This window comes from Bubalus kerabau, chromosome 15 (assembly GCF_029407905.1).
Source record: "Bubalus kerabau isolate K-KA32 ecotype Philippines breed swamp buffalo chromosome 15, PCC_UOA_SB_1v2, whole genome shotgun sequence".
Taxonomy (NCBI): Eukaryota; Metazoa; Chordata; class Mammalia; order Artiodactyla; family Bovidae; genus Bubalus; species Bubalus kerabau.
In genome coordinates this window covers 38,662,103-38,689,218 of record NC_073638.1, presented here as the reverse complement: position 1 = coordinate 38,689,218, position 27,116 = coordinate 38,662,103, and the positions used below count along the sequence as shown (strand labels likewise).

At 41.7% G+C, this 27,116-nt stretch overlaps 1 protein-coding gene across 10 annotated transcripts in view; it reads left to right on the top strand.

Annotated features, from left to right (window-relative positions):
• Nucleotides 1-27,116, top strand: part of SPON1 (spondin 1) — a 361,745-nt gene that overhangs the window by 132,851 nt on the left and 201,778 nt on the right. For all 10 annotated transcript variants that reach the window (XM_055548546.1, XM_055548551.1, XM_055548552.1 and 7 more), the window contains one exon: nucleotides 7,197-7,330. In XM_055548546.1, the coding sequence (XP_055404521.1) occupies nucleotides 7,197-7,330 (134 nt within the window). The remainder of the gene's footprint in view (nucleotides 1-7,196; nucleotides 7,331-27,116) is intronic.

The window sequence follows — 27,116 nt, the reverse complement described above, 5'->3', positions numbered from 1 at the left end:
TGCTGCTGCTAAGTCGCTTCAATCGTGTCCGACTCTGTGCAACCCCATAGATGGCAGCCCACCAGGCTCCCCCATCTCTGGGATTCTCCAGGCAAGAACACTGGAGTGGGTTGCCATTGCCTTCTCCAATGCATGAAAGTGAAAAGTGAAAGTGAAGTCGCTCAGTCGTGTCCGACTCTTAGCGACCCCATGGACTGCAGCCTACCTGGCTCCTCTGCCCATGGGATTTTCCAGGTAAGAGTACTGGAGTGGGTTGCCATTGCCTTCTCTGTTGAAGCAGTATAGTGATATTTGAAAGTAAACTTGGATTAGTTGTAAACATCTACTGAAAACTCCAGAACAACTATTTTTAAAAGAAAAAAAAAGAAATATGATTGATATGCTAAGAAAGAAAAGATAGAATTATATAAAATTCTCAGTTAAAACCATAAGTATAGAAAAGGTGTGGAAGACAAACAGGAACAGAAAACAAAGCAACAAATATGGTAAATTTTAATCTGCCTATATCAATAGTCACCTGAATCATTAGTGGTCTGAATATACAAATTAAAAGATTGTCAGTGGATCAAAATCAAGACTGTTATGACTCCAGTTAATAGTACTGTGTTGCATATTCAAAAGTTGTTAAGAGCGTAAATCTTAAAATTTCTTATCACAAGAAAAAATTTTATAACTGTGGATGGTGACTGATGTTAACTAGACTCATGTGGTGATTTTTTTTTCCATATATACCAATGTCAAATCATTGTACATGTGAAACTAATATGTCAGTTGTATTTAAATTAAAAAATAAAATTAAAAACTATTAAAAAACCAAGACCATTGTATATTGTATGTAAGAAACCCACTTATGTCTTAAAGACTTATAGATTAAAAGCAGAATGATAAGACAGATACACAGTGCTAACACTAATCAAAAGAAAGCAGGAATAGCTATATTAATTTCAAGTGGAGTGGACTTCAGAGCAAGGAAAGTTATCAGAAATAAAGAGAGGCATTACATAATGGTAAAGAGGTCAGTACTCCAAGAAGATGTAATAATCCTTAATATGTTTGTACCTAATGACAGTGTGTCAAAATACGTGAGCTAAAAACTGATAGAACTGCAAATATTATAGAAATAGATAAATTCACTGTCACAGTTGTAGATGTTGATCCCCCTCTATCTGAAATGGACAGATGTAGCAGACAGAAAATCAGTAAGGACATAGTTCAGCTAAACAGTGCCATCAATCAACTGGATCTAATTGACATCTATAGACTACTTTATTCAACAACAGCAGAATACATATTGTTCTCAAGCTCACATGGAACATTCAACAAGATAGATCACATTTTGGGTCATAAGACACACGTTAGCAAATTTTAAAAGGATAGAAATCATACCATATCTGCTCTCAAACCACAGTAGAATTAACTAGACATCAATAACAGAAAGATAACTGTAAAATCCTCAAATACTTGGAGATTAAACCACACATTTTTAACCGACACATGGGTCAAAGAAGAAATTTCAGAAGAAATTTTAAAATATTGTGAACTAAATGAAAATGAAAATACAACTTAAAATCTGCACAATGCAATAAAGCAGCACGTAAGAGAAATTTGTATCATTGAATGTACATATTATAAAAGCAGCTGTGCTGCTAAGTCACTTCAGTCGTGTCCGACTCTGTGCGACCCCATAGACGTCAGCCCACCAGGCTCCCCCACCCCTGGGATTCTCCAGGCAAGAACACTGGAGTGGGTTGCCATTTCCTTCTCCAATGCACGAAAGTGATAAGTGAAAGTGAAGTCGCTTAGTCGTGTCTGACTCTTAGCAGCCCCATGGACTGCAGCCTACCAGGTTCCTCCATCCGTGGGATCTTCCAGGCAAGAGTACTGGAGTGGGGGGCCATTGCCTTCTCCATGGAAAAGCAGAAAAACTTTAAATCAATAATCCAAGCTTCCACTTTAGGAAACTAAAGAAAGAAAAGAAAAATATATAAAATAAGGAGGAAAAGATAATTTAAAAAATTAAAGCATAAATCAATGAAATTGAAAAAAATATCAGAGAAAATCAACAAAACCAAAAAGCTGGCTCTTGAAAATATCAGTAAGATTGATAAGCCCTTAGACAGGCTAACTGAACAAAAACCAGAGAAGACACAAATTACTAATATTAGAAATGAAAGAAGGGACATCACTACAGATCCCATGGCCACTAAAAGAATAATAAAGGTGTGTTATGAATGTTCACAATTTTGATGACCTAGATGAAATGGACCAATTCCTTGAAAGACACAATTTGCCAAAACTCACAAAATAACAAATAGAAAAATATAGAAAATAGAAAAAAATGTTTTAAGAAATTGAATCAATAATAAAATCCTTCCAAAACAGAAAGCACTAGACTGAGACAGGTTCACTGATGAAGTCCACAAACATTTAAGGAAGAAATTATATCAATTTTCTACTTCCTAACTCATTCTCTGAGGCCAGTGTCACCCTAATACCAAAAGTAGACAGAGACATTGCAGAAAAAGGAAAACTGCAAACCTATATCTCTCATGGACAAAGATGCAAAATTCCTCAATAAAATATTAGGAAATCAAATGCAACAGGATGTGAAAAGAATAGACACCATAACCAAGTGGGATTTATCCCTTGTAAGGCTGGTTCAACACTTGAAAAATCAAGTAATATAATCTATCACATCAGCAGGCAAAAGAAGAAAAATCACATGATCACATCAATAGATGCAGGAAAAACATTGAACAAAATCTAACACCCATTCATGATAAAAACTCTCAGCAAACTATGACTAGAAATAAAGGTCCTTAATGTGATAAAGAGCATACAAATAACATATACCTAATATCACACTTGGAGAAGGCAATGGCAACCCACTCCAGTACTCTTGCCTGGAAAATCCCATGGATTTTCCGGGGGAGGCTGCAGTCCATGGGGTCTCTGAGGGTCGGACACAACTGAGCAACTTCACTTTCACTTTTCACTTTCATGCATTGGAGAAGGCAATGGCAACCCACTCCAGTGTTCTTGCCTGAAGAATCCCAGGGACGGGGGAGCCTGGTGGGCTGCCATCTATGGCGTCGCACAGAGTCGGACACGACTGAAGTGACTTAGCAAAGCAAATATCATACTTATTGGTAAGAAACTTGAGACTTTCCTGCAAGGGTCAAGAACAAGGCAAGGATGTATCCCCTCACCATTACTTTTCAACATCATACTGGATATCCTAGGTAATGTAACAAATAAGGAAATGAAAGATACAGATTTGAAAGGAAGAAATAAAACTGTGTTTGTTTGCAGATAACATGATTGTCTACAAAGAAAATCTGAAAGATCAACAAAAAACCTCCTGAAACTAATAAAAATTACAACAAAAGTTTAATAATTGCCAGGGATTGGGGAAAGGAAGGGATGAACAGGCAGAGCACAGAGGACTTTTAAGGCAGTGAAGTTAATCAATACAATACGACAATGGTGGATATATATTATTATACATTTGTCAAAACCCATAGAATATACAAAACCAAGAGTGAACACTAATGTAAACTATGGACTTTGAGTGATGATATATCAGTGTAGATTTCTGTAGGCTTATCAGTTGTAACAAATGTGCCACTCTGGTGCCTGATGTTGATAATGGGGAAGGTTAGGCATGTATGGGAATGGGATATACGGGAACTCCCTGTACTTTTGCTGTGAACTTAAAACTACTCTAAAAAATTAATTAACTTTTTAAAAAGTAGCTCACAGTAAGGAGAAAATAGATTTGGATCTCTACACCATGATATTAAAAAGCAAATTCTAGATGGATTGAAGACCTGTGTGAAAATGAAGATATAAAGCTTATGAAAGAAAATACTAGAGAATGTCTTTCTGATCTCAGTTTTTTAGGCAAGACCAAAAAAGTGCAAGCCATAGGAAAAGAATTGATAAATTTGACTAGATAAAAGTTATTAAAGAATTCCAAGTATAAGATAAACATCTGGGTGACACAAAGATGTTTGTCAACGATGAGCAATTCATATTGAGAAAGTCCTACAAACCAACAAAAAGAGAAAAATCCATTGGTAAAGATTCTGAGCTGGCAATTCCCAGAAGAACCCTGATAAATTTATAAAGCAATGCTCAAACTGGCTAGTGTTAAATGAAAACATGCTACTATTTTATTTCGGATTGGAAACAATTGGAAAGTCCAGTAATCACAAGTACTAGTGAGGATAGGGGGAAATGGGAACAGGTGTGCATAGCTTGTAGAATAAAAATAGGTATACCCATTTTGCAGAACAATCTGGTACCACTTGTAAAATTAATATGGCTAGACCCACAACCTCACAACCAACAGTTCCACTACATGGTTTATATTACTGAGAAACTCTCATGTAGGTTCAAAAGAGGAGCAACTGGAGGATTTGCATTACAGTAATGTTTGTGGAGGAAAAGAGCTGGAAGTCAGCTCAGTGCCCCTCAGTGGGATAATGGTAAGTAAAATGTGGTCTATGCTTTCAGTGGAGTACTAGGCAGCAGGCAGTATCAGTGTTACATTCACATGTAGTAAAACTGACATAATAAGATTAAGTGAACTATATGGCACGTGGAACTCTGCTCGATGTTATGTGGCAGCCTGGATGGGAGTGGAGTTTGGGGGGAAATGGATATCTGTTTATGTGTGGTTGAGTCCCTTCTTCCCTTCGCTGTTCACCTGAAACTATCACAACATTGCTTGTTAATTGGCTGTAACAATACAAAATAAAACATTTAGGGGAAAAAAGATTATGTGACAGAAATATTAAAATACAAAACAACTCTATGTAATTTCAAGTAAATTATATATACACAACTTATATGCAGAGTACATCATGAGAAACACTGGGCTGGAAGAAGCACAAGCTGGAATCAAGATTGCTAGGAGAAATATCAATAACCTCAGATATGCAGATGACACCACCCTTATGGCAGAAAGTGAAGAGGAACTAAAAAGCCTCTTGATGAAAGTGAAAGAGGAGAGTGAAAAAGTGGGCTTAAAGCTCAACATTCAGAAAACTAAGATCATGGCATCTGGTCACATCAGTTCATGGGAAATAGATGGGGAAACAGTGGAAACAGTGTCAGACTTTATTTTTGGGGGCCCCAAAATCACTGCAGATGGTGACTGCAGCCATGAAATTAAAAGATGCTTACTCCTTGGAAGGAAAGTTATGACCAACCTAGATAGCATATTCAAAAGCAGAGACATTACTTTGCCAACAAAGGTTCGTCTAGTCAAGGCTATGGTTTTTCCTGTGGTCATGTATGGATGTGAGAGTTGGACTGGGAAGAAAGCTGAGCGCCGAAGAATTGATGCTTTTGAACTGTGGTGTTGGAGAAGACTCTTGAGAGTCCCTTGGACTGCAAGGAGATCCAACCAGTCCATTCTGAAGGAGCTCAGCCCTGGGATTTTTTTGGAAGGAATGATGCTAAAGCTGAAACTCCAGTACTTTGGCCACCTCATGCGAAGAGTTGACTCATTGGAAAAGACTCTGATGCTGGGAGGGATTGGGGGCAGGAGGAGAAGGGGACGACAGAGGATGAGATGGCTGGATGGCATCACTGACTCAATGGACGTGAGTTTCAGTGAACTCCCGGAGTTGGTGATCGACAGGGAGGCCTGGCATGCTGCGATTCATGGGGTCGCAAGGAGTCGGACACTACTGAGCACTGAACTGAACTGAATATGTATATATATATATATTCAAAAGAACATATATAAAATTGTTATGAGTGAGTAGTAAATAAGGAAGAGAGATGAGAGAAGAATAAAGAATACTGAGATAAATAAAATGTCTTTGTTTCATCACTGGATAACAGTGATGAAAATATATAATATGACAATTTTTTAACTGCTTTCCTAAAGAAGAGGAATTTTTTTAAATGTTAAGTAAAATAAATACAATATGGATATAGTCTCACTAAATTGTATTTGAAAATTTAATGAATAATTCATATAAAGTACTCAGCTTAGTGCCTGCTGCTGCTGCTGCTGCTAAGTCGCCTCAGTCGTGTAGTCGTGTCCGACTCTGTGTGACCCCATAGATGGCAGCCCACCAGGCTCCCCTGTCCCTTGGATTCTCCAGGCAAGAACACTGGAGTGGGTTGCCATTTCCTTCTCCAATGCATGAAAGTGAAAAGTGAAAGGGAAGTCGCTCAGTCGTGTCCGACTCTTAGCGACCCCATGGACTACAGCCTACCAGGCTCCTCCATCCATGGGATTTTCCAGGCAAGAGTACTGGAGTGGGGTGCCATTGCCTTCTCCGCAGCTTAGTGCCTAGCCTATACTAAACACTCAGTAAATGTTATCTCTTAATATTAACACTACTCATGATACAGCCTGCTGCTGCTGCTGCTAAGTCGCTTCAGTCATGTCCAACTCTGTGCGACCCCAGAGATGGCAGCCCACCAGACTCCCCCGTCCCTGGGATTCTCCAGGCCACTACCAATCAATTGGGGTTGGCGCTTAAGACCCATTGGACTTAGATGATTTTCCCCAAAAGACCCTTCCAGGTCAAATTGTCTGTGGTTTTATGAGAGGGATAGGCAAGTCCTGGCAGCAGACCCAGAAGCAAGCAGAAGAAATGGTGAAAACAGCTTTGAGGGATGGGGATGACTACCAGCTTTTCTGCAATGTCATGGAAAACCTTGATGGCTAACTTGAGAGAACACAAATAAAGAAAGGAAATGCTGCAGAAGTGCATAAAACTGGGTGACTTTCTGTACTTTGGGATACTTCCTCCAAAATGAGGGAGTTTCTTTTAACATTTTAATTTCAAGTTATAAGATTGAATCATGAAGTCTAGGTATATAGTGTTTGCTTTGGATTCTCTCTTCCCCATCCTCCACCTTCCCTGAACAGGAAGCCAGGTTATTGTAATCAATGAGCAAGATCATCACCTAGTGGCCTGTCCCTCAAAGTGCTGACCTAAGATCCTGGTCCCAGAGAGAAGAGAACCTGAGCTATACTCTTGTCTTTATGTTAAATGAACAAACATTGAATGGGACTCTGTGCCGGGCAGTATTCTGGTGTCCTGGGGATATAGAACTGCTAACAGAAAATGACAGATTTAAAACTAAAATTAAGGAATTGTCAACACTACAACTTCCCAAAGTGACATTGCCTTTTAACATGTTTATTTTCCACCGGTTCTCCACAGATCATAGATGAAGAAGAAACACAGTTTATGAGTAATTGCCCCGTTGCGGTCACAGAAAGCACCCCACGGAGGCGGACGCGGATCCAGGTGTTCTGGATAGCGCCACCTGCAGGAACTGGCTGCGTAATTCTAAAGTAAGTGAACGTGGAATCCTCAGAACTCTTCATTCCCCTTCCCTTTGTGGCTCATGGTGTAGTTGCAGAAGGAAAAGTGGCTTTCCTGGGGTCTCAGACAAGTTGCATCATCTCTCTGCCCTCCATTATCTTGACTCTAAAACGGGACCATCTTTGCTAAAGTGCTATAAAAATATCAGTGCTTCTCCCATACAGTGATCTTCTGATCACTATCTTCCTGGAGATAATGATCCAACGGCTGGTTAAGAAAAATTACAACCCTGCTGAGGATAATTTTTGGCTTCCTCCATCTTGAATTTAATGCTCTATATCCTTAAACTGTGCTAAGCGGACTGAGACCTGAATATAACCTCCATTGGCCCCAGGCTCAGCTTCATAATCCTGTCATCTTCCTTCTCCCATCAAAAATACCCTCTTGCACCACTTCTCTGGGGCCCTTGATCCTCCTTTAGGCGAGTCACAATAGGTGATGAGAAGTATTAGCCAGTCAATGGTTTTCCTCTGAAAGGCAGCATTATCTCAAACCTGTGTTTCCAAAGTTGTATGTCATAGAATGATGTTCAGGGAGATGTAAACAAGTGGGCAGGAAATCAATTTCTATGGTTAAATAAGTTTGGAGAATTCTGTATGCTATATATCCCCTTCTTGCCGATTCACAACATATATTAACATATTGAAGGTTTTGCAAAGTCCTGCCAAAAAGAGATCTGTTTAACTTGGTTTCACCCAACATTTCCCAAACTTGACTGCAAAGTTCCTTTTTTGCCAAGACATTTATTAACATTCAGCAGTTTGAGAAATGCAGTTATCACCTATTTTAAATACCATATTTTAAATATATTTAAAGGCTATATCGAGTGATACTGGGGAGTTTAGGATTTCAGAAGGCCAATCGTCATGGGTAGATGGGCAAGGCTCCAATGCCAGCATCTAAGAAACACTTTTTCCTGGAGTTAGGAGCTGGGAACTTCCCAACCATCTTCCACTTTTACAGATCCCCCAAGGCATTATGTATGTATTTGGTTCACTTGTTTGAAACTCTGGCAGGAGAACATTTCTTAAGACTTACAAGTCCAGCCTGGTCCTGAGAAGAAACTGATAAGGAGGCATTTTTCTTAGGCTCTCTAGTCATTGATGTTTCTTGATCCAACTGTGCCTAGATTATGGAGGGAAAAAAAAAAAAAAAACCACACACAGAGATATATCTGGAGCCACTGTGCATTGTCCAGACTCAGCCCTGGATTTGGCCTGGCTTTGCTACTATCTGTATGGATATCATTGTTTTCTTTAGTTTAATGCAAGCTGAGCATCTTTTCTCACATTCCTTGAGAAATTTGACTTTTGGCATTAATCTACATTGGTGATTTTTTAAATTTAGCAGTAGAATTTATATATAACTATAAACTCCATATATAACATGTATCTAGTATCTAGCTGCAATGTGGGAGAAGGCCTTGTAGAAATAAATGAAGACCACTGAAATGAGAACAGAAACTATTTATTCAGAGGTTGCTCTATAGCAAGGGAAGTCAGCTGCCATCACTAGAATTTGGCAGAGACTCAAAGACAAGTGAGGAGTGGGAAAGCTTTATAGTGAAAAAAAAAAAAAAAAGATTTAGGTAGTTTCTGACTGGAGATATTTGGTGTGGGGAAGTCGAGAGCGGGCTAACTAGAAATGAAGCATCTGACGTGGTTGGTTTGGAGAACATATTTGGCTTTCTCTGACTGGTCCTGAGCTGGAAATAGAGGAGGCAGTGGGGGCAAGAATTCGAGAGTTGGTATCACTGACCAAGTCCTAACCATGCTGGGCTAATGGCTGCAGAGGTTGTGGTTTGGCTTCCTAGACCATTTGCTGCAGAGGCTGGGGGTCAGAGTTTTTTGTCATTGTTATATACAGCCTGGCCTTTGTCCATTAGTGTATTCATTCAGCCTCTTAGGCTGGAGACCGGGTTCTCAACCTGGCCTTCCGTACCCATGCCCCTGTCCATGGCAGCCCTATGACTCCACAGAGCCTGGGGCCCTCCAACATTAGATCTACCTGATGAATCTTCTTGCTCAAAGGGCTTCCCTGGTAGCTTTGCTGGTAAAGAATCTGCCTGCAATGAGGGAGACCTGGGTCTGATTTCTGGGTTGGGAAGATCCACTGGAAAAGGAATAGGCTACCCACTCCAGTATTCTTGGGCTTCCCCGGTGGCTCAGCTGGTAAAGAATCTGCCTGCAATGTGGGAGACCTGAGTTCAATCCCTGGGTTGGGAAGATCCTCTAGAGAAGGGAAAGGCTACCCACTCCGGTATTATGGGCTGGTGAATTCCATGCATGGACTGTATAGTCCATGGAATTGCAAAGAGTCGGACATGACTGAGCAACTTTCACTTTCACTTTCTCTAAAACTCTATCCCTTTGGCATAGATGTCTGGTTTTCTTTGATTTACTGTTCTCACAAGCCAGACGTGTTTGATCTTCCTGTTGGAAGCCAGAAAGGCATCTCCTTGTTTACATTAAAAATGAACATATGTGAACATATGCCTGTAAATTAACATTGAACAAATGTGGCTTGTTCAGTCACTCGCTCTTTCAGTAAATGTAACTGAACTTCTGTTTGCACAGGTGTCAGTATTACACAGGCAGCTGAGATTAAGGTCTTGGCCCTCAAGGTTCTCAGAGGCCAATGGAGGAGAGAGAAAGGGGCAACCAATACTTTCTGTCTGCCGTGAACTCCGCTACACATCTAGCAGTTTTTGTCTAACTTAATCTTCACAATAGGCTTCCCCTTTTCATGCAGGAGGTCACAAGTCCCAGTGAATTAGGCAGTTTCTTGAAGGTGCATGTCCATTTAATGCTAAAGCCCCATGTTCTTCCTTTCATCTTTTTCTGAAGGAATTAAATATAACCTACAACCACTAAAGAAATAATGATTTTATAGGTGAGATGTAAATATATTCACATTGAAAAATGTCACACAGTATAGAAAATAGTGAAATATGGAAAAATAGAGAATACAGAAAAAGTGAAAAATCCCTGACATTTCTCCCGATAAATCCCACAGTCTTCTACCCAAAAGTAGCAATAGATATCAATTTGGTGTGTATTTGTTAGACTTTAATGTGTGCATTTATATGTATTAATATATAAATAAACATATAAGTACCCTTTATATAAATGGTATCATGGTCTGCATGATGTCCTGAACTTGAATGGATTTTAACTAAATAAAATGTATTAAGGATATTTCCAGGTCAGAACATATGGGTTTATCTCTCTTTTTAAACTGTTGCATATAATCTACTGTGAAAATGTGTTAATTATTCCATGGTAGATGGACATTTAGATTGTTTCCAGTCTTTTACAATTACAAATAATGCTATAATAAACATTCTTATATATGCCTGCTTGAGCAAATATGCAAGTTTTTGTCCGTGGTAGCTGCCAAGAAGTAGGATCATAAGGGATACACATTTATAATTTTAATAGACACTGCCAGATTTTCTTCTAAAAAGCTTGCCAACTTAAACACTCTCCCTGCCTGTGAACAAGAGAATTTGTTTCCTTATTTGCTTAACAACTCTTGATGTTTATCATTCTTTAAAGTTCTGCCAATCTGATAGTTAAAAGTAACATTTTCTGGTAATTTTTTATTTTCCCAATTACTAGTAATATTAGAATCTTTTCAAATATTTATTCCATTTCTCTTTTCTGCAAATGGCCATTCACATCCTTGTCCACTTTTCTGATAGTTCCTTTTTAAAATTGATGTTTATATATATATCTGGTGACTCAGTCGGTAAAGAATCACCTGCAATGTGACAGACCTGGGTTTGATCCCTGGGTTGGGAAGATCCCCTGGAGGAGGGCATGCCAACTGACTCCAATATTCTTGCCTGGAGAATCCCCAAGGACAGAGGAGCCTGGCAGGCTGCAGTACATGGATTTGCAAAGAGTCGGACATGACTGAGCAACTAAGCACACAGCACATATATTTCTGTATATTTATATATAAAATATATTTGTATATTATGTATAAAATATATTTTATATTACATATTTTATATAAAATGTATATAAATGTTATATGTAAATGTCTATAAATATATAATTTTATACATTTATGCTTAAAATTGATCCTTATACAGTACAGATAATAACAATTTGTTATAAATTTCAGGTATTTCTACCTTTCTTTGCTTTCATCATCATAATTAACTTTGCTTTCATCATCCAGAAATTTGAAATTTTGATTTTAATCAAATGTATCTATTCTTTCACTTATGAATTTTGATTTGTATCCTGTCTAAAAATAATCTTCCTACACAGCCAAGGTTATAAATATATCCCCATATTATTAATATTTTTATAGGTTTAAAAATAAATTTAGGTCTTTAATCTTCTTGGAATTTACTTTTGTGAATAATATGGTATCAGTAGGCCTCAACAGAAGATAAAAGGCACACTCAGCAGAAGTGCCAGAAGGTCAGTTGAATCAGGGGTCCATTTATGATGAAAGTGTTAGTTGTTCAGTCATGTCCAAATCTTTCTGACCGCATGGACTGTAGCCTGCCAAGCTCCTCTGTCCATGGAATTCTCCAGACAAGAATACTGGAGTGGGTTGCCATTACCTTTTCCAGGGGATCTCCTGACCCAGGGATCAAACCCGGGTCTCCTGTTGCAGGCAGATTCTTTACCATCTGAGCCACCTGGGAAGCCAATGGTGTGGCCAAAAGAGAAGTGGGAAGAGCCTTTAGCGCCCAGGCCTAAAGGGATAAGGGGAGGACACAGAGGATAAACAGAAAAGACCACCACCTCCCAGGAGCTGAAACCTTTGAATAAGGGAAGCTACTAGCCTGAGGTGACCCCACAGGGACCCCAACCTTGATTCCCTATCAGTTTTCCCTTTTGACCTTGGCTTCAACTATGAGGACAACAGAGCCCATTGCTAGAGTCCACGCAGATTCTCCTCTCCAGCAAAGATCAGGGTGTGGAAGGATGCAGAAGGTGGCTGGAGGGGCAGACCAGAGCTGGCCAGCACAGATGAGAAATCAAAGTCTGCTTATTTCTCTCAAAATGGCTTGGTCATTGTTGCACATTTGTTTGTCGAATAGTTTGTCCTTTCCTCAATTGTTTGAAGTGCTACTTTATCAAATATGAAATTTTTATACAGATCCATTCTGTTCTGTTGATCTTTTTATCTATTCCTGCACAAAACCCATACCATTTCATAGCACAGTTTTATTTGATGTTTTGATAGCAAGTCATTGCTCATTAATCTCCTGGTTCAAAATGTTCATGGCTATTCAAGCAGATTCATAATTCCAGACAAATTGTAAAATGAGTTTATTGTGTTTAATAGAAACTTATATTGGGATTTTGAATGGTATTGCAAACCCTACAATATGTTCCCATATATAGCATCCTTATGATGTTTTCCCCATTAGAAATATGGAATATCTCCTATTCAGGTCTTTTATGTCCTTCAGGAAACTAATGTAATTTTTCTTCATTTAGATTGCACATTCTTATGAGGCTTCCTCCCCCCAGGCATAGATATTTTATAGTTTTATTGCTTTTGCGAATGGGCTCTTTTTTCCTATTAAACTTTCTAATCATTGATTGCTTATGTTTAGGAAAGCTATTGATTCTTGTACCTTGAGTCTGAGTTTAGGCAGTGCTGAACTCTCTTGATAGTTCTAATGGCTTCTTTTTTCGTTCTTTTGGGAAGTAATAAATATACCTTTGTTCCTTTTTCATGTTTTAGTTGATTATCTGTCACCTCTAGTACAATATTAAATGGTGGAATTCATGCTTATTCCTGATTTTAAGGGGAATACTATTATAGTTCCTTTTTAGTATAATAGGAAGTACAGGATTCAAACTGATGCCTTGACTCAAGTTGAGAAACACTCAAGTTGTCTAGCTGAGAAAGTTTCCTTCTTTTTCATGTGGAAGGTGGTGTTGGGAAAACCAGTCACCCAATCAGTATCCAGTGTACATATACTAGGTACCCCGAGTTGACCAGCGCTGAGAAAGTCTCAGAGTATAAACAAGGCTCCTGACTTCCAAGACACTAGGCTGAAATCTAGTTGTGGTATAAATAAAAATGTGTATGCAAAAGTTAATGAATCTAAAACAGACATGAACTGGGGACAAATTAAACATGGTTAGTCAGAAAGTAGATGCATGAAGAATGTAATAATGGGAGCACCAGAAGTCCTTAGAAAGGTTAGTTGATATGTTGAAGAAAGTAGTAGGGTTTGGGTAAATGGACAGAAGGGAAGAGGTCATTCCAAGTGAAGGGGGTGGACAGGGAGAAAACTGCTGTGAGGAGTGGGAGGGGAGAGTAAATATGGTAGATCTGGGGGACAGTAAACAGACAGACTTGGTGAAATTCGAAGGTCTTTGGGGGCCAAGATCCATTGCTGAATCATAGAAGTTCTTCAGTATCAAGATGAAGAGGTTGATCTTGATTCAAGAGGAGTAAGGGAGCCATTAGTGAGTATTAAACTCTGGACTGACATGCTGGGAGGAAAGTTCACTAAAAAAGTTAGTAAGGATGCTTCAATCTGGCAGCAATATTCAGGAAATATGAAAGAGGAGATGCTAACTTTGTTGCAGAGCCCTCACTTGGAAAAACGGGCGTTTGCCTTACTCTGTTTGGGTAATATTCCCAGGAGAAGGTGGCTGGCTCATAGTGTAAGCGGCACAGTCTGCTCAGTTTCTGCAGATGACAGTTCTGAAGCCCACTTAGCTGATTATGTTCCGTTGCCCAGGAGGGCTGGGAAGGGAAGCACGGAGCAATTATGACTTTCCTTTTGGCACAAACCTGACGCCGTTTCTTTTCTATTTGGATGCAAAGATTTGAACATTTCTAAATTACAGGCTTTCCAGGCATTCTTACTAGCTTTCTCCCTGCAAATGAATGACCCGGCACTTAGTTTCCCTGGCATGCTACAGTGCTGCAAACTATTATAGCAAAGTAGTGACTGACTGAAAGAAAAAGCCTCTGTGAATAGATGTTTACAGGCCCCATCAGAGGGAAGTCCTATGCCCTTAAGTCTGATATAAATTTTGTCCCTTGAAGTGATCCTCTCTTTCCATAGCTTTATTACTAGATTTATGACACTCACTTGTCACCTCCTGGGAGGGTCTGAGATGTGGGTTGCCTTACTCTGAAGGAGACAGTCACTTGGTAAACCATTTGGGGAGTTCAACTTCATAAAACAAGGATTGGTGGTAGGCAGTAATAACAGCCCAGCACCAAGCCCTGCTCTTGGGTACATTACAAATACTTATTTAATCCTCAGAGCAACCCCATGAACGGGATACTGAGGAGGACTCCAAGGTACCAAGAGGTTAAGTAACTTGCTCAAGGTCACAGGGTAAGTGACAGAGCTGGAATTTAAACAGAAGCATCTGCAATCTGAGTACTGCACTCTACCATCTCAGATGGGCCAAGTTCAACTGCAGCTACCTCTCCAACATCATCATCATCTGCGAGGTCTGTCTCTTCTTTCCTTCACTAGCTTTATATTTGCTGCCTTATTCGCGGACACTTCTTGTCTCACTGTTGCAGGAACCTTGTACTGTTCCCCTAGCTCCTCCCTGTGATCTTCCTCACACTGGCATAAGAATTGCTGTCCTCATACACAGCTGAGCAACACCACTTACACATCAAACTTGAAGGGGGCCCTCCATCACCTTCCAGATCAAGTCCAGAATCCTGATCAGAGCACTAAAGTCTCCCTCTGTCCCTTACCAGAGTCACTGACCAGCCTCTTCTTCCCCTGAATCCCTCCATGAACGCTGTTCTGCCATTCTTGTCTGCTCACTCTCTAACATTTATTGAGCACCTCCTGCAAGCACAGAGGCTATCTCTGAGGGTGTCACAGTCAGGGGTGAAACACATATCAAGTCCCTAGTCCTTCATCTGCATTTCTGAAATCCAAAAAGTTCTAAAATAGGAAGATGTTTTCCTAACTCTTCTAGGGCCCAAGCCTGCCTTGAGCTGACTTCAAGTTACTTATAGCTTTTCAGTGTGAATATTAATGTATTTGCTGCTGCCCCAGACCCTGATGAGGATGTTACAAAATATATGAAAAATATTATCTTTCTGAAATCCAAAAATATTCTGAATTCTGAGACGTGTCTGGTCTCAAAGGTATGAGATAAGGGAACTTAGCTGTCTGATGGGAAGTTTGCTCATGGAAGTATCACTTAGGGTGCTGGAAGAGCAGAGAAGGCAGCCCTCTGGCAGGACAGGGTTTCACAGAAATGTTAAAAACAAGCACTTCGTTGCTTGTCAGTGAAATAACCTGTTCCCAGATGCAGCTGCTATAAGATCTGAGACCACCTTCAGTGTTCCTATCACCAAAGTATAAAGCCAAAATTCCTTAGCATGGGGTCCAAGGTGCCTAGTGACATTTCTAGACACCTTTGCAGTCCATTTCTAGGTGTTCCTCCTCTCACCCAAGGCTGTGAGCTTCACAGAGGAGGGGGTCAATTGTACTCATCTTCGTGGTCCTAATACAGGAGTTGGCAGACCACAATCTGTGGGCCATATCTGGCCCACTGCCTGTTTTTATAAAGGAAGTCTTATTGGAGCACAACCAGGTTCATTCATTTATGTATTGTTTAGGGCCGCTTTCATCCTACAGCAGCTATATCAAGAAGTTGCAATAGAGAACTAATAGCCTACAAAGGCTAAAATAATTTTTAAATGGAGCCTTCTAGAAAACAGTGTACTGACCCCTGCTCTAATGTATCCTCAGTGCTAGGAATGCAAGCAATTCCTGGCCTGGACTCTCCTAAAAGCCCAGCTGGGACAAAGTCTTGTGTTCAGGCAGTTTATTTGGGAAGTGATTCTGGGGAAGAGGAGGGGCAGAGGGTTGTGGGTTTATTTGATCAAATGTTGTTAACCTGTCCTAGATGATACTTGATCCTCTAGGACTTTTTGAAAAGCCTTATGACATGTATCTCAGAACTGTGTGCCCTGGAATGAAGGGGAAAGTCATTATTCTCCACTCATCAAGGGTAGCCCCACAAGCATTAATGCCCTGCAGTTCTGGGCTGCACTTAGGTGAATGTTCATCAGATTCTGAACATGCACTGCAGCATCAGAGAAGCTCTGGGACGGGAAGCAAGAGGTACGCTACACGGACAAGGTGTGTACCATTCCAATGACATGGACAGCTGCTCACTGCAACAGAGGATGGAGTCAGAGTTGGGATGAGAGGATGCGAAGAGGTGTATAGCGATGCTCAGTCCATCACTTAGTGTGAATAATAGTGTAAGTAGCTTACATTTATGCCAAGAACTATGCTAGGTGCATTGCATGCCTTATCTTACTTAATCTTCATAAAAGCCCCGTGGGGGTCTTCATAATACTATTTCCATTTTCTTGATGGGAAAACTAAGGTTTAGAGAGTTTGTATTCAGGGTAATAAAGCAGTTAAGTGATGGGACTGGGTTTTTAACCCACTTCCATCAACTCCAAAGTCCTTATTGTTAACTAATCACCACCAAGCTACATTGACCCCCACACCCCTGCCTTCTGCCTCAGTTGGCCTGTGAAGCCTGGAGGGGCAGAGTCTCTCCTGTAAACCAGGGGCTGAGGACTGCCTGTCCAGTTGAAGGGTGGTGTGCGGATACTGTTTCCAAAGTGAAGAAACTAAATGTCATTTATAAAATGGAAAACAAACCCAGGGACCTGGCAAGACAGAATCTTGTTAGTGGGAAAGAAGGATGAGTATTAGGAGGAAATAGCCAGAGCTCATCATACTTTGTAACTTCATGTAACTTCAGCTTCACCAACTCTTTTTATCTTGGAAGGAAATATCACAAAACCCACATGTGATGACTCTGTGTATGATTTACAGGCAGCTGGCAGGGTTAGAAGAACCTGATGTGGCTGAAGTGCAGCTTACCCTACAGTTTTTTTTGGCATTAGGTATTGAGAAGAACTATGGGCTCTTTTGTCATAAAAGAGTGACTCTCCCTTGAGGCTGACTAGGAAGGACCTCAGCAATGCTAACTAGGGGTGGAAGCAAAGAATCAACAGAAAAGGGGGTGGGAAACCCCAGACCCGTGGAAGTGTTGGTTCTTGGGAGAACAGTTAGAGACCAAAGCTATGGTTAAAAGGCAGTATGTGCTTGGTTCAGGAAAACCTAGATACTCCAAGACTACCACCCAACAGGTGGAATCCAGATGCCAGGGCTTGCTGGGAGGCTGGTGGTGGCATGGTTGCAGGGGAGCAGTCCAATGGTGGCAGAATTTTATTCAGCAGCTGGAGTCCCGAGTGTAGGATCCAGCTCCCAGGGAGGAAACTGGGAAGAATTAAACAGGAAGTATATGCTGAAGAGCCACTCTAGGCACAGCAGGAAACTGAGGCTCAGATGGAACACTGAAACCCACACTGCAGGGGGTGGTGGTGTGACCGCGATTCGGGGCGGGGAGGTGGGGGGGATGCACAAGTACACGTGGACCAGGGCCCAGAGCCCTGGCAGCAAGGACAGTCCCACTCCTCTCTCACTGATGGAGCAGGGCTCGCCAAGGTACTTTGGACCCTGATCACAGTGAGATCAAAACATGACGTTTAGACCTTGTGGACATTTTAAAAAATTGGAATTAAATTCATGTCGCAAAATTAACCATTTTGAAGTCATCAATTTGGTGGCATGTGGTACATGCCCAGTGTTGGGCAACCACCACCTCTATCTAGCTCCAAAATATTTCCGGTTCTCCACAGTAAAACCCTTTATCCATAAGCAGTGAACTTCATTCTCCTCTCCTCAGCCCCTGGCAACCACCAATCTGCATGCTGTCTCTATGGATTTGCCTATCTCAGTAAATTCCACTCATATAAATGGAATCATGCAGTACGTGATCTTTTGCCTCTGATTTTTTTCATTTACATAATGTTTTTGAGGCTCATGTATATTATAACATGTGTTGGTACTTCATTCCTTTATATATCTGTATAACATTCCATTACATGTATATGCCACAATTTGTTTGTCCCTGTGAACATGTTTGACATGAAAAGGCCACAAAATAAAGATGGAAACATTTATGCAACAGTGAAAAATCACCAGATGTTATAAGACCGACATTAACCTTTCAATCCACATATATATTTTTTTAACCAGGGAATATACAATAGACGTGTTGCTCCACTCCTGAGCCCCACCCCCTGCCTGGGAAGGACAGTGATGACTCTGGGACAAGGGTAGAAGAGGACAAAGAGATGGTTTCAAACCTACTTTGTCTCTTGGGGTCATAAAGTAAGTGTATTGGCCTGCTGGTGGGCAGGACGGGAGCCCAGACCTCCCAGGGCAAAGTCTGGCCTGCTATAGGCTGGGTCCACAGACTCCACTGCGGGACTGTGGTTTTCTGGTGTCTGCCACTTGGTGGATGAGGCTAGTCTAGAGGCTAATGCAAGCTTCCTGAGGGCAGGGCCAGGGACCAGAGGTTTCCGGGACCGGTTCCTCCGGTGGCTGGAGCTAGGTCCTGGGCCTTCTGTAGGGCTGTGCTGTGTTCAGTAACAGCTGTGTGCTCAGGAGATCTTCAGGCAGCCTGTCGGCTGATGGGTGGGGCTGTGTCTCTCCTTTCCCCCAGTTAATTGCTTGGCTTGAGGCATCTCAGCACCTGTAGGCTATTGGGCTAATGAACTGGAGGTAGATTTCAAAAAGGCACCACCAGCATCAACCCGGAGAAGGCAATGGCACCCCACTCCAGTACTCTTGCCTGGAAAATCCCATGGATGGAGGAGCTTGGTAGGCTGCCGTCCCTGGGGTCACTAAGAGTCGGACAGTACTGAGCGACTTCACTTTCACTTTTCCCTTTCATGCATTGGAGAAGGAAATGGCAACCCACTCCGGTGTTCTTGCCTGGAGAATCCCAGGGACGGGGGAGCCTGTTGGGCTGCCATCTCTGGGGTCGCACAGAGTCAGACACGACTGAAGCGACTTAGCAGCAGCAGCATCAACCAGCACCCGAACCAGCACCCACATCCACATGATAGAAGTAGCTCCCAAGAATAGCTGCTGCCAGTGTCTCTGTCCCTAAGGTGAGCCGCAGTTCCCTCCAACCCTTCTAGGGGACGCTCCAAAACCAGCAGGTAGGTCTGACCCAGGCTCCTATCAAATTACTTGCTTTTGCCCTGGGACCTGGAGCTTGTGGGATTTTGTGTGCTCACTTAAGAACTGGAGTCTCTGTTTCACCCAGTCCCTGGGGCTCCTGAAATCAAGCCCCACTGTCTTTCAGGGCCAAATGCTCTGGGGGCTCGTCTTCTCAATGCAGGGACCCTGGGGTGGGGAGCATGTTGTGGGGCTCAGAACTCTCATGAGACCGTGGAGGTGGAAATGGTGGGAGAACCTCTGCATTGTCAATGTTCTCCAGTATAATTATCTGCCTATCTGGGGGTACGGGGCTTTGTCATGAGTTTGCCCCTCCTACCCATCTGCTTGTGGTTCCTTCTTCATGTCTTTAACTGTAGGAGTTCTTTTCTGGTATGTTCTGGTCTTTTTCACTGATAGTTGTTCTGAAAATAGTTGTGATTTTGGTGTGCCCATGTGAGAAGGTGAGCTCAGGCTCTTTCTACTCTGCCGTCTTGGTAGATCTCATGAAGTAAGTGTAAAACAGGTTGGCATATTTTATCCTGTCACCAAAATGGCTTGATTAGATCTTTTAGACCCAGCATGTAACCACAGGGTAACAAAGTCATATACCTAGTCATATGTTACTTCATCTGGAAGAAGCGTGGGCTGAAGTCCACTGAAGACACAAACAGCTCTAGAAAAATGGGCAGAGGGTCCTCTGTGCTGTAGAAGATGACATTTCTCCATAGATCAGCACCATTCATTTGCAACCACTAACCAAAGAATTCTCCTTGAACTGTTTGCCTTCCTGCAAGCCTGATTGCTACAAAGAACACCCAAACTAAAGCCAGTGAAGAAATGAGATTAAGTAAGAAGAAAGAAGGGCTTTCCTGGTGGCTCAGTGGTAAAGAATTTGCTTGCAAGGCAGGAGACGTGGATTCAATCACTGGGTCAAGATGATACCCTGGAGAGGATATGGCAACCCACTCCAATATTCTTGCCTAGGAAATCCCATGAACAGAGAAGCCTGGTGGGCTACAGTCTGTGGGGAGTCAGAAGAGTCTGCAGAAGAGTCAGACATGACTTAGCAACTAAACAACAAGAAGAACACCCCCTCTCCTTCCATGATTAATTATTGTAGGCTGATTTCAACTACATTTTTCTTTGGGTATCTCCCTAACATTTTGCATTTAACAGCCTCTGGAAGCCAGGAAAATAGAGGAGGAAAAGCTCTATAATATCTTAGTTCTGTGCTGTTCGTAAATGAGAATCATTGTTAATTTAGGGTTTGCCAGCTTCCTGGTCATTGTAAGTCCAGGGCAGCTGTCATCAGCACTTGGCTTATTTTTCAAACAGATGTTTAATTTGACTTTAGTGTTATTGCCAATTTTTGAGGAGAAAGAGAAGGGAAAGCAGAAACAGAAATAATCATTTTATTCATCATTTGGTTTCTTTTCAAAACATAAATCGATATGATTACCGATGACATCAGAATTGCTCTAATTGCAGTTTGGGGTGCAGGACTGGTTAACTGTCATCTTATATGGTCCAGAGTCCTTTTTTTTTTTTTTTCCCCTTTCCTAAAGTCAGAGGCTGTCTTGCGGGAATTACACCTAGACTCTGAAAAACAGTCCCAGCTACCCAGAAAAGCCTTCCAGAGTGCAAGAGAAAATCGAGGAGTGGTGGTGATCCGTCACTGGGCTGTAACCCCAGATGAAAGGTGCGAGGCTGAGGCCTGTCTTGTGGCCGTGGAACCAGGAAGCTGGCAAGAGCGGAGCCCCTGGAATGACAGCCAGGGTCTCCCACTCACTCTCCCATCTCTACCATGCTTGGGGCTCAGGCAGCTGGATTCGTGCATCCTCACAGTGTGCAAATCGGTCTCAGTGTATAAAATTAAATACATCTGTGGCTCCACGTAGAAATCTGATGAGTCAGAACGTCCTTGAAAAGGCCCCACTGTTCTGGTCCACATCGCTGGGAAGAATCTTCCTTCACACCAGCTGTGTCACTATGCAAACCCACTTCCCGGACCTGATTCCTCTACCCTCACTTTTTTTGAGTTTGGGTCCTACTCTGTATCATCTATCATGTGCCCCCGGTCCCTAACCAACAAGGCCTCTGTTGCTGGGACTCAGATGCAATCACACACTCACTGCATTTCTTCGTATGTGGAGAGGAAAGGCTCACCTTGCCTGCTTCCTCAGTCAACAGTTGTGATGTGTCCTATACAAGTGGAGCCCACCCCAACGATAAAGTTGGCAGGTATCCTGGATTCCAGCTCTTAAGTCATGGTTGGATAGAAAATGATCCACAGCCTAACCCAGTACTGCTCGAAATAACAGGATGCTCTCAACAGAACCAGAGATGTGCTCCCTGAGGGCCAAGTCTGACTCCTCAAAGGGTGACCCCCATTTCTTTAATTGGAAAATATTGTTTGCAGATTCTTAATCAGGAACTAATCCCTGGTGGCTCAGATGGTAAAGAATCTGCCTGCAATGCAGGAGACCCAGGTTCAATCTCTGGTCAGGAAGATCCGCTGGAGAAGGGAATGGCAACTCACTCCCATATTCTTCCCTGGAGAATCCCATGGGCAGAGGAGCCTTGTGGGCTAAAGTCCATGGGGTCACAAAGAGTCAGACACGACTCAGTGACTAACACACACGCACACACACAGAAATATTAAGTTTCTGCCAGGTTGACCACCCAAGAATTTGAGGGAATCAGGAAATCCAACCAATCCATTCTAAAGGAGATCAGTCCTGGGTGTTCTTTGGAAGGAATGATGCTAAAGCTGAAACTCCAGTACTTTGGCCACCTCATGTAAAGAGTTGACTCATTGGAAAAGACTCTGATGCTGGGAGGGATTGGGGGCAGGAGGATAAGGGGACGACAGAGAATGAGATGGCTGGATGGCATCACTGATTCAATGGATGTGAGTTTGAGTGAACTCCGAGAGTTGGTGATGGACAGGGAGGCCTGGCATGCTGCAATTCATGGGGTCGCAAAGAGTCAGATATGACTGAGCAACTGAACTGAACTAGAACAATTATTGGGCTCCCCTAATAGCTCAGTTGGTAGAGAATCCACCTGCAATGCAGGAGACCTCCCTTCGATTCCTAGGTCAGGGAGATCCGCTGGAGAAGAGATAGGCTACCCACTCTAGTATTCTTGAGCTTCCCTTGTGGCTCAGCTGGTAAAGAATCCACCTGCAATGAGGGAGACCTGGGCTCGATTCCTGGGTTGGGAAGATCCCCTGGAGAAGGGAAGGCTACCCACGCCAATATTCTGGCCTGGAGAATTCCATGGACTGTATAGTCCATGGGGTTGCAAAGAGTCAGGCACAACTAAGCGACTTTCACTTTCTTTAGGACAATTATTATGGTATCAAAGGCTCTGACCTGTTGCTTGCCACTTGGTTACCTGAGTTTAGACTCTTCCAGCCACTGCTTCCTTGCCTTTCCTCCACTCATGGAGCCCATCCCTCAATACCTCACATCCCAGCTAAGACTAAGCAACAGTGGTAGTAAGATGTTGTTAAAAGCTTGGGGAGTCAGAGAAGAGAATCATAACACAGAGGCCCTATGTCACTGGCTTATAGATTTAGCTATTCTCAGGGCCCAGAAGCCCAAGATCATCCTTGGGGTTTCACTGCTCTAACACTTGGTGGGCATCAGGCTCTCTTCCCAACATCAAGAGCCAATTTAGTTCCCCCTCAAGAGAGTGCCCCATACGAGTCCCACTTGACCCAAATCCAGACCCAATTTCCCTCTGGTTTAGTTTGTTTGACATTGTAGTTATGAAGATGGTTTCAGGTCAGACAGTCTGAAACTGAGTTCTGACTCCACCTCTCAGAAATGACATCAGGCAAGTCGTTAAACTCTGCATACTTCAGATGCCTCTCCTGTCCAGTGGGGATAATGATAGTACCTACCTTATAGGGTTGCTTGAGGGTTAGATAACTTAATATATATGAAGTGTTTAGAACAGTGTCTGGCCCAGAAGCAACTCTGTACAAGGCTATATTACTATCATTGAGAAAGCATTATTATTGCTTTACATTTGTAATACAATGAAGATTATCACAAAAATGTCTCTAAGACAAAAGAAGTGGTTCACCCCTAGAAGTGAATTCCAGTTTCTGGCATTTAGGACAAAAATTATAAATGGTTTTTTGAACTTAAAAACTGTTAAGTTTCAGTCTCACTGAATCTCGTTTCCCTTTGCTTGCTTGCTTCTTGCCAATTTCCATAAAGACTAAGAAGCAGTGTTAAGAAAAACGTAAAACAAAATAGTCATGTTAAAGTTTTAAAAAAATCAAGGTCTGGGAAAATTAAAATGAAAATATAACATTGAGACAAGAGGAAGACCAAGCACAAATACACAGTAGCCTCATTCCCATAGAGTTGTGGAAGTAACAGCTTACAACCCATTAAATAAAATGAGAAATTAGAGATCAAGTGAGATAAATACATACCTGTGCTAGTTAAATAAATGAATGTATAATTGGAAAGTTTGATAAAGAACAGGATGTTTATATAATCTCAAAATACCTGCCCTCAAAATATTAACTTACAAAGAGAAAGCCAGGAGTGTTAGAATGGAGAAGTTCAGCAGACACCTGTAATGGGACAAATCTGAATTTAAATTTCATGCCCCCGACAGGATGCAGTGAGAAGAACACAGCGTCATTTCTGTGATATTCCTGCTCCAGGTGCATAACCTTTACCGACATGTAATCTTCAGAACTTTCAAAGTCAAAGAAGTCAAGGAAACCCTGAGGAATTGCTCCAGATTGAAGAAGGCATAGTAAATATAATCTAAGGGCAATGCTGTGATTCTAAATAAGACCTTCTGGGCATAAAAGAACAATTGTCAAAACTTGAATAGGGTTTGAGGATTAGGTGTATTAATGTTAACTTCCTGAGTCTTACTGTTTCATTGTGGTTACATAAGAGAATATCTTTGTTTGCAGGGAAAACAAGAAAGTACTCAAGGTGATTAGATATCATGTCAACCACTTACTTTCAAATGCTTCAGGGGAAGAAAGTTCTTTGTACTGTTCTGGAATTTTTTTTTTAAGGTTGAAATAGTTTCAAATTAAACAGACTCAGCTCAAAGGCAGGAGGGGTTAAAGGAAAGAGAAGAACTGCCTTTGTAGTTCTTTCTTCTTTTTCCTTCTCTTCTTTCTTCTTTTTCCGTTTTCTTCCTGGTTTCTTCCTCCCAGAAGGTTAGACTAAGGTGAGGATGAGAAGATGTTGTTGTTGTTCAGCCGCTCAATTGTGTCCAACTCTTTGTGACCTCGTGGGCTGCAGCACGCCAGGCTTCCCTGTTCCTTCACTGTCTCCCAGAGTTTGCTCAAACTTATGTCCATTGAGCCGATGATGCCATCCAACCATCTCACCCTCTGTCGCTGGATGTCATGATCTTAGTTTTTTGAATGTTGAGTTTTAAGCCAGCTTTTTTCACTGTCCTTTTTCACTTTTTATCAAGAGGCTCTTTAGTTCTTTTTCGCTTTCTGCCATTAGGCATGTCTGAGAAGACATTGATTGGGCTCAATCAAGAAGACAGGCCAGGACTTGTTAGGTCTGAGAGGCTGGGGTGTCCTTTTATTCCTTGACTTCTTCACAGCAGCACCACAGATTCCTCGGAGGAACCATGCCAGGCACCAAGGATGCAGAGCGCAGCTTTGCTTGTGGTGGCAGGGGTCATGGGGAAAGGATGGATCAGTCATTGGGCAGCACACATGGGAAGAGCACAGGGCTGAAAGGGGGAGAACCCAGCCTAGTCTGAGGTGGTGCAGAAGGTCCAAAGAGATCAACTTGTGAGCTGACAGAAGACCACAGCAGAGGAAACTTGTGTGGGAGTGTCCTGAGGCCAGATAAAGCAAGGGGCATTTGAGAACCTGAATGTGGTCCTGATGGCAGAGTAGGAAGAAGTGTGCCTGGGTCAGAGGTGGCTGGCACTCAAGAAATGTGATTGTTTTTCTTTGCTTTTCTTCTTTTCTTTATCCTGCTTGTCTTTCTTTCTTTCACTCCTTCCTTCCTTTCTTTTTCCCAAAACATCCCTCCTTTGAGCATTCAGCTGAGTGTTGCTCTAATTTTTTTAATGAGAGTAATAATAATAGCCAAAATGTATGCCAGAAACTCTATACACAAAGCAAATACCATTCTCCCATTTTATGGTGAGGAAGCTAAGGCTCAACTTGCCCAACATCATAAGTAATGACACTGGCATTTGAATCCCAGACAGTCTAACTCTGCAGCCCAAGCTTTTATTTTCCTTTTTAAAATTTTTAATTTATTTTTTAATTGGTGGAAATCTGCTTAGAATTTTGTGTTGTTTTCCTCTGTAGAACAACACAAATCAGTCATAATTATATATAAATATATATATATATCCCTTCCCTCCTACATCTCCCACCTCTCCCCAACTCCTCTAGGTCATCAGAGTGCCAGGCTGAGATCCCTGGGTTATTTAGCAACTTCCCACTATGTTTTACATATGATAGTGTATTATGTCAGTGCTACTTTTTCAGTTCATCCCACCCTCACCTTCCCCTGCTGTGTCTACAGTCCATTCTCTACTAGGCTCATCAGTACCATTTTTCTAGATTCTCTATATATGTGTTAATATCCGATGCTTGTTTTCTCTTTCTGACTTACTTCACTCTGTATCAGAGGCTCTAGGTTTATCCACCTCACTACAACTGACTCAAATTTGTTCATTTTATGGCTGAATAATAGTCCATTGTATAAACGTACCAAACTTCTTTATTTATGGGCATCAAGTTGCTTTCATGTCCTGGCTATGGCAAATATTACTGCAGTGAACACTGGGGTACATGTGTCTTTTACAATTGTGGTTTTCTCAGGGTATATGCCAAGCAGTAGGATGGCTGGGTCACATGATAGATTTTTTCCCAGATTTCTTTTTCTAAGGAATCTCCATACTGTTTTCCAGTTTATTAATACATTATATATATTACATATAATATAATATATAATATATATAATATATAAATATGTATATATATATAATGTTATATATTATATATATTATATATGTGTATATATAATGTATATACATTATATATAATATACACATATATACATATATATGTATATACATTATATATATATGCATACTGAATATATGTATATATTCGGTTCAGTCACTCAGTCGTGTCTGACTCTTTGCAACCCCATGAATTGTAGCACGCCAGGCCTCCCTGTCCATCACCAACTCCCAGAGTTCACTCAGACTCATGTCCATCGTGTCGGTGATGCCATCCAGCCATCTCATCCTCTGTCGTCCCCTTCTCCTCCTGCCCCCAATCCCTCCCAGCATCAGAGTCTTTTCCAATGAGTCAACTCTTCGCATGAGGTGGCCAAAGTACTAGAGTTTCAGCTTTAGCATCGTTCCTTCCAAAGAACACCCAGGACCGATCTCCTTTAGAATGGACTGGTTGGATCTCCTTGCAGTCCAAGGGACTCTCAAGAGTCTTCTCCAACACCACAATTCAAAAGCATCAGTTCTTCGGCACTCAGCTTTCTTCACAGTCCAACTCTCACATCCATACATGACCACTGGAGAAACCATAGCCTTGACTAGACGGACCTTTGTTGGCAATGTCTCTGCTTTTCAATATGCTTTCTAGGTTGGTCATAACTTTCCTTCCAAGGAGTAAGCGTCTTTTAATT